The sequence below is a fragment of the Arachis ipaensis genome, chromosome B05, assembly GCF_000816755.2.
Source record: "Arachis ipaensis cultivar K30076 chromosome B05, Araip1.1, whole genome shotgun sequence".
Lineage (NCBI taxonomy): Eukaryota > Viridiplantae > Streptophyta > Magnoliopsida > Fabales > Fabaceae > Arachis > Arachis ipaensis.
This window is the reverse complement of record NC_029789.2, coordinates 16,524,532-16,536,481: the sequence shown is the minus strand read 5'-3', so window position 1 is coordinate 16,536,481 and position 11,950 is coordinate 16,524,532. Positions and strand designations below refer to the sequence as shown.

The 11,950-nt window shown below is 35.7% G+C and overlaps 2 protein-coding genes across 3 annotated transcripts in view; both read left to right on the top strand.

Annotated features, from left to right (window-relative positions):
• LOC107643121 lies at nt 163-4,296 on the top strand. Its single transcript, XM_016346691.2, has 7 exons — nt 163-451; nt 860-926; nt 1,031-1,086; nt 1,202-1,291; nt 1,390-1,529; nt 3,225-3,279; nt 3,744-4,296. Exons 2-7 carry the CDS (start codon nt 860-862, stop codon nt 3,939-3,941), a joined length of 606 nt encoding a protein of 201 aa, XP_016202177.2. The 5' UTR covers nt 163-451; the 3' UTR covers nt 3,942-4,296.
• LOC107643120 (long chain acyl-CoA synthetase 4) overlaps nt 5,398-11,950 on the top strand; it is an 8,156-nt gene continuing 1,603 nt past the window's right edge. The window contains exons 1-17 of one of the 2 annotated variants that reach the window (XR_001620765.2): nt 5,398-5,565; nt 5,676-5,846; nt 6,240-6,303; nt 6,426-6,515; nt 6,900-6,956; nt 7,914-7,962; nt 8,609-8,685; nt 8,802-8,841; nt 8,938-9,032; nt 9,529-9,696; nt 9,906-10,016; nt 10,160-10,247; nt 10,419-10,485; nt 10,679-10,754; nt 10,857-10,974; nt 11,575-11,820; nt 11,914-11,950. Coding sequence is in view for 1 of the 2 variants with exons in the window: in XM_016346690.2 (XP_016202176.1) it covers nt 5,695-5,846; nt 6,240-6,303; nt 6,426-6,515; nt 6,900-6,956; nt 7,914-7,962; nt 8,609-8,685; nt 8,802-8,841; nt 8,938-9,032; nt 9,529-9,696; nt 9,906-10,016; nt 10,160-10,247; nt 10,419-10,485; nt 10,679-10,754; nt 10,857-10,974; nt 11,575-11,820; nt 11,914-11,948 (1,533 nt within the window). In the remaining variant the exon portion in view is untranslated. The remainder of the gene's footprint in view (nt 5,566-5,675; nt 5,847-6,239; nt 6,304-6,425; nt 6,516-6,899; nt 6,957-7,913; nt 7,963-8,608; nt 8,686-8,801; nt 8,842-8,937; nt 9,033-9,528; nt 9,697-9,905; nt 10,017-10,159; nt 10,248-10,418; nt 10,486-10,678; nt 10,755-10,856; nt 10,975-11,574; nt 11,821-11,913) is intronic. The other variant, XM_016346690.2, reaches the window with a different exon arrangement.

Here is an 11,950-nt window from a genome sequence, read left to right as displayed (position 1 = left end):
TTAAAATAACTCTAAAAAATAATATTATCAATTTTGAGAATAGAAAATATTTTTTTCTTTGTTTTAGCTGGTAAATGAGTCGACGCGAATATGCCTTGGTGCGCAAGAAGCAGGAAACAGTAAACTAAATCGGTAAATCCAGCTAAGCGGATTTGAAAGCCGCTAAAAACCGGGTAAAGGCAGCTGGGAAACAGAGGAAAACGGCCGGGTTATGGGTTTGTGGATACAATTAGAAATTGACCCGCTTAACTCACCGCCATCTACCATCACATAAATATCGGATCCTCTCCTTTTAACCCTTTTCAGTTCAGTTTTCACCCTCTTTTCTCTTCCCTCTATCGTTTTTCTGCTCTTTCTCTTATCTCTCGGGAATAATACGAACCAAAACCCTAGCTAACTGCCGTAGGATTGCAACTCCATTCCAAGGTTTGAGATTCATCTTCTCCTACGAGTAAGGCTTCTCTCTCTTTCTAATGCCTTTCCATTAGAAATTGAAATTTCAACATCGCCTTGTTCTCCTTTTGTTGATCGAGTCCTTCAATGTTCCTAATAGAATTAGAAAACTAAGATGGTTGATAGTTGTAGGATTTTATAGGCAGCGATTTGTTTTGTTATCGCTGTTAATTTAGCAATTTCAGAACTCCATTGGCTAAAGTTTATTCCATGACCTTCTGTTGATGATATGCTCGACTTTGTTGCTGCTTCTTTACTCTTTTCGTTAAGAATCGCAAAGATGCTACTAATGTTTTCCTCCGTAACTGGCTTTTTTGTTGTTACTTCGTCCTGGTTGCTTCTAAATTTTGTCTTATGTGCTTATACATATGAGTATCAAATTATCAAATTATTTATACATTATCAGATGGCTGCCAAACCTCTTACAACGGAAGCAATTGCGCTTACAGAGAAGAAGATGGACATGACATTAGGTGTGCTTTATATTTTGAAGGACCTTTCGAAGCCATTTATTATTTCATATTTTTCTCTGGTTAATGTTATCTAATATCCATAATCTTCTGATATTTATTTGTAGATGATATAATCAAAATGTCTAAGAACAAGAAGACTAGGAAGCAAAGACGAGTTCCGGTAAGAATTTCCTATGTAAAATTGTATTATTTCATTGCCTTTGCCACTTGGTGATGCCTTGTAGTATTTAACATGGTTAACATTTTTTTCCTCCTTAATTTGTATGCCGACACAGAACAAGAGCTTAAAGTCTTCGAACAATTTTATTCAAGAGAAGTCTTCAAAGCTACGGAATTATATGGATTCAAGATCTTCTCTTAGACAGGTACCTGAGTTTATGAAACATGATTATATGAAGTTTCGTACCCTTGTTGTTTATGTATTCATGTTTCTAATATTACCGTTAAATATCATAACAATTAGGGGGCTCTTGCAAAAAGAAGGTCTAATTTCCAGGGAAACCAATTTCCTGTGGCAGCTGAGATTGCACGAAAAGCTGTTAATGCACCTCTGCGCAATAGAAATTTTAATCGCAGTAGGGTAGCTAGCTGGAATAAAGCAAGGTATTATATTTGTTTAATTCTTATTTACATCTGTATTAACTTTTAGAGATATTAGAACATGAGATACCGGTTAGGCATTTGACTATGGATGCAATGCTTGTAAATAGCAAAAAACGAAAATTATTTTTTTTTCCATTATTGCAGGTAAAGCATGGCCCAACTTAATGTGCCTTCCATATATAAGTTTTTTTTTAAACTCTGCAAAAGGAGCCATGTAGACATTATGAATGAGGGCAAGCCACATGTTTATGGAATTCTGTATTGAATACCTGCTTTAGAATCTGATAAGTCTATTGTGCAAACTTCATGATTTGAATGGGTCTATGTTGAGTGTCACTGTGGATATTGATTGTTAAATAATTGGAGTTTTATTGGTTGAGCTGGTTGGTGGAGCAACTGGATTTCTAACTAGGCCTAGTCTGATTCACTGGAATTATGTTGCTAAAAATGATAACATGAAGAGTCTTTCAGAAGTTTCTCACCCTGGATGTGGGGGAGTACCCATCGCATGCACAATAGTGGGGACAATGTTGCCAATGATTAGTTGCTTGCTCATGGGAAAAACAACCGTGCGTTATTCGGTTGTTAAGGCACATGTGTAGTGATTGTGGCGCCGACTAAGCATGCATTTTTTTTTGAGAATTTGCCCATTATGAAGAGATGAGGTCATTGCTAGCATTACATTTTATGGCCACACTCGAGTTCCTGCATTGTGAGAATTGCTACACTTTTGTTTGGCGTCAGTTTTTTGGGTTGTTGATTATTGCCCATCTCTCAGTTTGCTATAACTCTTCTCTTTGATATGAAAATTGGTTCCGAACACCTGATTACCTTGAGACCATGCTGCAAAGCCTGTAAGGATGCATACACTTGCTCTGCAGTATGATATTTTTTTTTCAATTGGAGCCCTCAATAAGTTGCAACATTCTACCTTCCTAGTTATTTATTATTTTCAACAAAAGGCCAGATAATTGAAAAGATCCATGTTCAGTCCAATAATTGAAAAGATCTTTGTTCATTCTGTGTAGTAAAATAGTTTTTGCTACCGAGAATCTGGAGTCACTTTTCCATGGTTTCTCTCTATAGAAAACATTGTGTTTGATAATCAAGTTAATAATTGTGGAGTTTGTCTGACTTTGGTGAACGTTGTGGTGGTGAAGATGATCTGTAAATATCTGCTCCAAGTTATTTTATCCACCTGCACAGCTGCCATACCGTGGGTTGTTATGTGAAGAAATTGGTGTCCTTGAATCTTCTGGCAACTTTACATTGATGACTTGTGGGGAAGCCTTTAAGTCTTCAGTTGGTTTGCCTGCATGGCAGTCTTTGTGGTATCACCTTTAAGTTTCACTGAAGTTTTTGGGTACCAGTTCAAACTACAGATCACACTGCAACTGTCTGCTCTGTGTGGAAATTTCGAATTGGTTCCTGAAGTTGGCCCTTGGCTATGTAACTAATGTCTTTGTCCTTAGTTCTTTTTCCCCTTCTTTCTTTGTAGTTGGATATGTATAGAATCCGATGGTAAGAAGCTCAACATTTTAATGAAGTGAAAGGTTTTTAAGTAGTGTAAGGTCTCTGTTAGAGATCATAGTCAGTTGTGCTGAGCATTTTGGAGCTACTCGCTGTTGTTGGAGTATTTTGTATGTATTATGTGTCTTCACTTGAATTATCCCTGTCTTTTCCTTGTGTGTGTAGGTTCCAAGTTCCTGCAAATCAGACAAGGGCTGCCAGTGGAGGTTTTCCTGCAAAGGTTTGGGACTAATTTCTTTACTGGTTGGTGTTATGTTTGTTTTTATCTTTTAAAGCTGCATTCAAGATTAACATTGTCTACTGTCTGAAGCAAAGAAGGCTTCTGGTGATGCTAACTGGTTATCAGTTGAGATTTATTTACTCATGCCATGCTTTGTTCATTTTGAATGAAATTGTACATTCTTCAATCCTGTGTGGTGCCATCTATATTTCTTGGGATTGGGGATTAGGGATTTAGGTTGACAGCTACTATTGTTGAGGTAAAACGATTTGTCCAATGATAATCAGTCACTTCCCATTCTGTGATTGTTGTGGTCAGTGCCGAGCTAAACTGAAGTTTTATTTTATTTTATTTTATTTTTTTTCATGGTTTAGCATCATTTATCCTGAAAGTGGCTTCCTAAGAGATTGGTTAGAGTTGTGCTTCATCTATATGCAAGCCTTTACTGTGAATTTTACATGCAGCAACCAGTGCCTTCACCTCAACCACAGCAGGGTAATGGGGATGTAGTGCCTAAGCAAAGGCCTCAGACGCTGGATTCACTCTTTGCAAACATGAAGGAACAAAGAATGAGAGTATTATCGAGGCAGAATAATGCTGTGCAGCGCAATGGGGTGGGAAATCGGAGGCCCCCATCAGGAAGAGGTCGACGTGGCAACTAAATTTACTGGCTGAAATCGAAGCTGTCTTAGTCTGCTGCATCCTGAGTGAGTGATGCAGGTTAAAATTTCTTAGTGTGCAAATGCAAAACCTAGATGTCTTTTAGCCTTAGGTGGAACACTATTCCTTTTTCATTCGGAGGTGTTTTGAACTTCTGTTGCTGTGCTCCTGCATTGTATATTACATTTTTCTGTTGATGTGCTACTTCACTGTGTACGTCTGGTTCATAATGCGGTAAATTACCAGTTTGAATGTCATTTGAATTGCATGTCATTGGAATATCTGTAGTTCGCTGCAAGGAAGATGTAATTTTCTGGCTTTCCTCCATTATTTATCCTTTAAGCTTTATTAATCAGCTTTTTCGTTTACTGAAAGGGTAACGTGTGTTGGTTTCTCGCTTTCAGTTAAGCGCTCAACATTGGGAGGCAATGATTCCACAATGGGGATTATTCAATTCTTTTTTCTGGTTCATTTTTTTGAGTCGTTTTAGTATATCATAAGAAAAATTACGATTAGGGGACTTTTCTACCGGTGGACTTTTCTACCCATCGTTGCTTTTGTCAAGTTGTATCAAGTGTTATTCTTTAAAAGGAGCAATAACGTAGTATTATTTTTGTTTGAAGTGTTCCACTAATTATGATGTCAATGGTTAGCCGAGATAGATAGCCAAATTCTTTTTCAAAGAAGTTTGAAAGCTGAAAAGAAAAAAATGTGTCCAAAATTTTCTGGATAACATTTTTAGATTAATTTTCTGGATAACATTGTTCTCAAGGATATTGGAATATGAATATTCTAATGTTATTTTCATATTCGAATTTGTGTTCTTATCTTTATGGTTAAGTTTGATTCTCTGATTATAGGGGTTAATCAGATTAAAATTTTTACAAATAGAAGTTATATATTTTTAAAAGGAATTAATTGAATGTGAAGTGAAATCTTAGGAAATCTAAAAATCACCAAAATGACAATTTCAAAGATAAGTTCCTCCGAATATTTTTCAGGAATAATTGACATAAGATTAGAGTTACGATTAAAATGATAAGCGTGTTGAAGTAAATAGATTAAAATGATTAGTCAGTTGATTCTTCAATTGAATATTTTGAGTTTTAAGAATTAGATGCTCCTATATGACCCTCCTTGGATCAGGTTTAAATGTTGAATCATTTTATAACATGCTTGGATTAAACACAATTTATTAATTTAATTTTGGCAATCTCAGATTTAATTTGTAATGTGTTTTAAAATTAATTTTTTCAATGAGATTTAAAGCTGTGTATGTTTCCAATATAAAAATGAAATATACCACCATCCCGTTAAAATTACAAAACAAACAAGACGAATCAACATCGGAGCTCAAAAGTCTTAAGTAACCAAAAACAAAAAAAGTTGCTAGCTTAATTTGAAATTTTCAGAATTTGTTTACCAATCCAAACCTAATTAGATTTAAATTATTTGTGTTGCGAGAGGCCTCCAGCCCGTACAGGCCTACACGTAATAACGACATAAAAAGCGAAGTGAGGCAGGTTTTCAGCCACGCCACGCCACGCCACCATCCTCCAATTTTTTCTACTCAACTCTACTCTCTTCAGAGCTGCCAGTCAACACAAAAGAATCCACAGAAACCTGGTAGGGGTCACATACCTTAACCAAATTCTATTTAATGTTTTTGCCCCTTGCACACTATTTCTCAGCTGATATCTAACATCTAACTTCTACTCAAATTGTTGTTCCGTTAGGAGAAACGCGTGAAGGGAAATGGCGCAGAAGAGATTCATCGTTGAAGTTGAGAAAGCCAAGGAGGCCGAAGGAGAGAGGCCGTCAAGAGGTCCTGTTTATCGGAGCCTCTTCGCAAAGGATGGATTTCCTCCGCCTGTTCCCGGCCTCGATAACTGCTGGGATATTTTCCGGTTACTTCACTTACTCGAACATTTTTTTGTTGGTGGTTCAGGTTCAGCATTTTATTTGTTTCACTAAACTCGTTGGAATTGGATTCGGTTTTTTGTTTTAATTTCTGTCTAACTACTTAAGCACTGCTCTATGATCTGTTTCGGATTTAGGTAGAGTTTCGATCTGAATTGTCTACTCTAAAACTAGTCAACTTTCAAACCGCATCTTCTAATTCAGATTAGAAGTTGAGCATGTGGTTTAATTTCATTTGATTTAGGACTTGAGAGAACACGATGTGTGTTAATCATTTAATCCAGCTCTTTACTACAGTTTACTGAGTTTAGTTGCATTTAGGACTCGTTTTGGTATAATATTAGACGATTCGGTTCTGAATGCAAGTACTTTCTTTCCAGAACTTCTGCCCAGAAATATCCGAAAAATCCAATGCTTGGTCACCGGGAAATCGTGGATGGGAAGGTAAACTTCCCATGCCATCTAGATCTTTTATGTTATGGAAGTTTCCTGCCATTGCTTGACAGCAGCTTTGACTTTTGGTTGACTTGAATGCACCATTTTTTACTTTTGGTATCTTTTCATAGCCCGGCAAGTACAAGTGGAAAACATATGAAGAAGTATATGATCTGGTGATAAAGATTGGGAATTCCCTCCGCAGCTGTGGCTATGGGGAAGTAAGTCGCCTATGCCATTCGCATTAGAAAATTAAGCTGTTATTTTGGTAGTGTTATTATTTTCTATTAAATGTTGTTTTATTAGTATTGTTCTCTGTTTATTTTGGATGTTTAGGCCCATTTAACCACAAAAGTGCATGGTTTCGTAAAAATGTCTACCCCAAGGACTTGAAATGTTCTTGATTGTTTCATATCCGCATACAAAAGAATGGTTCCGTACTGAATTACTTTACATATTGTCATGATACGCCATTGACATTTAGTTCTTTTTGTTTTTTTGGCAACTAAGCGTTGCCTAGTGGCTATTGTTATATATGAGTGTGGTTTTTTTCCCCTATATAATAAGTTGAGCTTCTGTGCTTGAGTCATGTATTTGCTTTACAGGGTGTAAAATGTGGTATTTATGGTGCCAATTGTGCAGAGTGGATTATAAGCATGGAGGTATGTCTAATTTTCAATTTATCTTCTCTTTGTTGAACTTTTCTATCTGATTTTGCTATACACTATGTTTGCTGTGGTTTCTTATTATATTTATGGCTTTTGTTAAGGTAACTAGTAATTTATACGAGTACAGGTTCCTGAGTATACATATGTCAACTAGATGATTTGTTAGTTAGTTAGTTCAAATAATAAATTAAATTTAATATTTTAGAATTAACCTATAACATATTTTTCATCAAGAGAATTTAGCCAATATTGTTAAAAATGTTTGTTTACTGTTTTAATATGAACCGTCTGAATTATGGTGCTTCAAAAACCATATTACATTTTTTTCATTTTTTGCTTTTGGACTACTTCCTCTTGAACCAAAATGGCTTTGACGATAGCAGCAAGGTATTGGGCGGCGATGGCCATAGGGTGCTGGGTCGATGGTGTGGATGGTCACTGTGTTACCATGATGACATAGCATGCTGGAGAAGAGTAAAAGAGGAAATATAAAGAGAGAGGTTCTGAGATTATTTTTCAGAAATAAAGAATGGGAGTAACAATTACTTGGAGCAAAATGCAACATTAAATAAATATTTTCGTATTTTATAAAATTCGAAAAATAAATTTAAAAAAATTTTAAGAAAAAAGGGTTAACAAGTAAAACACACAAATGGGTATTGTTTAGTGTTTACTCACTAGAAAATGTTGGTACCAGAATAATCCCTTATATTATCTGTGGATATTTTTCTGTGTTTTTTTTATGCTGTATCTATACTATTGTTTCCATGTTTAGTATTTTGCTTTTGTTTGCTACTTGTCTGTTCAATATCTACTTTCTCTGGTAAGGACCACTTCTATTGCTTGGTGCTCTATGCTTATGTGGTGAGCCTCCCTGGCGACCTAATAGCCTTTTATATGTTGCTGAATAGCTTCTTCCACTCAATGGTTTTGGACATGTAATAATTGCAGGCCATCAATGCTCACGGACTTTATTGTGTTCCTTTGTATGATACCTTAGGTATGTGCAGAGACAGACCTTGTTTAGCGTATTTCATGGTGACTCTTTTACTCAACTGCAAGCATAGTTTGTTTTCCAATATGTTTTCACAGGACTTGTGATAAAACTGAAAAATGTGTGACCTTGTGGGGCTCATGTAACTCTTACATTTAATAAATGAATTCACTGATCCGTTTGCAATTTTTTTGAATAATTTATCTTTGGTGAAAAAGAATTATTCAAGGGCCAAATTCACACGTGCATTGGGAACTCCCATGGTTATTTAGCAGTTTTTATATTATTTCCAAATAACATTATCAAGAAATAAGTTAGTTCACGAATTTGTGTGTTTTTGAAATCTTAACCAATTTATGAATAAAGCTACATTGTGTTTGAAAATTTTGTAATTACTAAGCATGCACCGACACCTGTCACATAAAATGTGGTAACTTATCTTTCAAAACAATGACGACATTTGAAATTTAACAGCATGCAGAAAAATTGAAACTCTGCATTAAAGGACATCCAATTGTACAGATATTGATAATCAATTACAAGTTGTTTAGGTTCTATATCAGGCTTAAGGTTCAAGGATGGATATATGTGGCATCCTAATACTTTCTCTAATTATAATGACCATTGTTTTTGACACACGGATATGACTTAGGTGCTGGCGCTGTAGAGTTTATTATATGCCATGCAGAGGTATCTGTATCATTTGTAGAAGAAAAGAAAATACCGGAGGTTAGCCAATTAAAATACCTTCTTTTTTTATATTGGTTTACTATTTTTGAAAGATTAGCTACTGTGTACAATACATTGACTCTTATCTATCTATCTTTTTCCTGAAAATGTTTCAGCTATTGAAGACATTTCCAAATACAACAAAGTATCTCAAGAGTAAGAAGTTCCTTTGATTCTAGCCATTCCTTCAGATATTTGTACAGAAAAATATATTCATGAAAAAGAAGCAATCACCTCTTTTTCTTTGTGCAGCGCTTGTGAGCTTTGGGAAGGTTACACCTGAACAAAAGCAAGAAGTTGAAAAGTTTGGGTTGGCAATATATTCGTGGGATGAATTTTTGCAAGTGGTATGTTATTCATTTCTTGTATTACCTTTTGTGCTGATATGAGAGATGATTCTTTCCTTGGCGGTATATTTAATACTCTTTCGCGTGAAAATTGATCTATCCTCTATCGCTATCCACCTGTGTTCTAGTTGAAAGATACTTTGTTAATAAATTATATAAATTCTACTATTATTTGCTGTTGAGGTTGCTGGTTTAACATGATCTTGGAACAAGAAGAGCCTTTCCTACTGTTAGAAATGATAAAACTATCTTTATGCACCTGCAGTGGGTGTATTAGTGATGTACGTAGTAAACAACTCGTGAACAGAGTTCTGTGCTCTGGGAATTAGAGAAGGGGGGAGGGGATAGGAAAAGCATTCCTTCTTTTATTAATAATACGAAGGCTGCTATGTTGCAAGTAGAAACTCAAGGACATATTGGTTACTTCAGTTCAGTCATGATGGTGTGGGAAGGAATTTTTCTTTCGCTTCTTAATTTTTCTCAATGACTTTTACAGGGTCAAAATCAAAGTTTTGATCTTCCTGTGAAGAAAAAGAGTGACATCTGTACAATAATGTACACTAGTGGAACTACTGGCGATCCCAAGGGTGTGTTGATATCTAATGAGAGTATCCTTACTCTCTTAGCTGGGGTTAAGCGACTGTTGGAGTCTGTCAAGGAGGAAGTAAGTTATTTTATTTTCCAGCACCTAGATTTTTCTAATAAATCCATGAATGCACAGAGCACTCCCACTGTGCACTTTTATTTCATTCAAGTTAAGCATATTATATATCACATTTTTTAACAGTCTAGCTTATTAGAATTTTAGGATGCATTAAGATTCTAAATCTGTTAGGTGTACTTTTGTTGACTTCTAATCTCCTTTTGTGACAGTTGAATGACAAGGATGTCTACTTGTCATATCTTCCTCTTGCACATATCTTTGATAGGGTCATTGAAGAGCTATTTATATGGCATGGTGCCTCCATTGGTTTCTGGCGTGGGGTGAGTTTATGTTGTGCTAAATCTGTCATTACCAAATGGAGATTTGAAGTGATAACTGAACTTTGGTTTTGATTTTTATCTGCAAAAGAAAGGACAAATTTTGATTTGGAAGGACTATGACCACAATTATGCCATGGCTGCAGGATGTCAAATTGTTAATTGAAGACATTGGGGAGCTAAAACCAACTATTTTCTGTGCTGTTCCACGTGTGCTTGATAGAGTGTACACAGGTATCTTATCAACATCATATGTTGCTGATGATCCAATTATAATTTTAGTAACGTTAAAGTAGTGTGCTAGGATTACCCAATGTGATTCTGTAACGATTTTCTTAAGTTCTATTTCTTTCGTATCCATATTTCTGAACAGTCTCTGCACCCTGTTCTCCATCTGATATACAGGTTTGACACAAAAGGTTTCCGCTGGGGGCTTCCTGAAACAAGCATTATTCAACTTTGCTTACTCATAGTAAGTACAATGGTATTATAATTTGTAAACAGCTACTTGAGAATGACAACGCAGTGAAATGTTTCGGACTCTCTAAAAAACTATGAAGTTCGAGTGTTCTTGATCCAAATCACACATATTTTATCCAAAGTATTGGCACTCCCTGAGTAAGCATTGCAGTATTCTAATAATCGAACTCTAAAATTGGCTGCAGTAAGTTGAACAACATGAAGAAAGGGAGAAAGCATGAAGAGGCATCTCCACTTCTTGACAAAATTGTGTTTGATAAGGTAGTAGAATGCATAAGTTTTAGTTCCGCAGCCTATGAGAATGATCAGGAACTGTAAATCATTATATTTTTTTAACTAGTCTTGCTTTTGCAACTTGATCAGGTGAAGCAAGGGTTGGGGGGTCATGTACGCCTCATTTTGTCTGGAGCAGCACCTCTATCTCCACATGTGGAGAGTTACTTAAAAGTCGTTACTTGTGCTCATGTCATACAAGGATATGGTATGCTCTTGTTATTTCAGAACCTAATTTTCACCGGGTCATTTTTCCTTTTCCTTCTGAAGTCATGTTTTCAAAACAGCCAAGCTTGCTTGAAATGTCGACAAATTTCTGCTGAAGTTTGGATCTGTTGATTAGTTAATAACTTGTTACCATAGGTTACCATCTTAGGGTGTATCTGAAATTATTTAAGATAGTTAATCATATGAATTCAACTATTCAAGTTATTTTCTAACTATTGAAATTGTTTGAGAAAGTAAAACTTGCTCTATTTTTTTGTAGCATACTTTGAATTTCTATGAACTTAAAAACCTTAGTATAATTACTGACCATTCAATTCATTATTGTTTTTCTAGAATAATTTTTAATCCAATATTTTCCTTAGATCCTAGATGAACAAGGAAACAATGAAGAATGAAAGAAAACTTGCCTCCTTGATAAATTTTAAAAACTTTTGGCAAATAAGAACTTAGTCTATTGACACGCTTATAATTGAAGCTCCATTTATGTTTTGTTTATTCTAATTTGAATTTCATCAGGTGGTTATAGCTCTTGTAATATACTTTGGACTTGATTATTGTGATTTTGTTGAAACGACAATAGGTCTGACTGAAACCTGTGCGGGAACCTTTGTCTCACTACCACATGAAATGGATATGGTTGGGACAGTGGGGCCACCCGTACCGAATGTTGATGTGTGCCTGGAATCTGTTCCTGATATGGGATATGATGCCCTTGGAAGCACACCAAGAGGAGAAATTTGTGTTAGGGGAAATACCTTGTTTTCAGGGTACTACAAACGGGATGACCTCACTAATGAGGTTCTGACCGATGGATGGTTCCATACAGGTTATTCTTTTTTATCATCCAAAATTGTAATTATGCCCTCTTAAATTGGTTGTTTGGTTATATTGTTCTCCTTTTGAATGATATATTCAACAGGGGATGTTGGAGAATGGCAACCTGATGGAAGCATGAA

Bases quoted from the DNA above. Each gene is read 5' to 3' on its own strand.
- LOC107643121 (XM_016346691.2), top strand. From the start codon at position 860: ATGGCTGCCAAACCTCTTACAACGGAAGCAATTGCGCTTACAGAGAAG. The intron at 927-1,030 runs GTGTGCTTTATA...ATTTATTTGTAG, and splicing joins GAAGATGGACATGACATTAG to ATGATATAATCAAAATGTCT. The intron at 1,530-3,224 runs GTATTATATTTG...TTGTGTGTGTAG, and splicing joins GCTAGCTGGAATAAAGCAAG to GTTCCAAGTTCCTGCAAATC.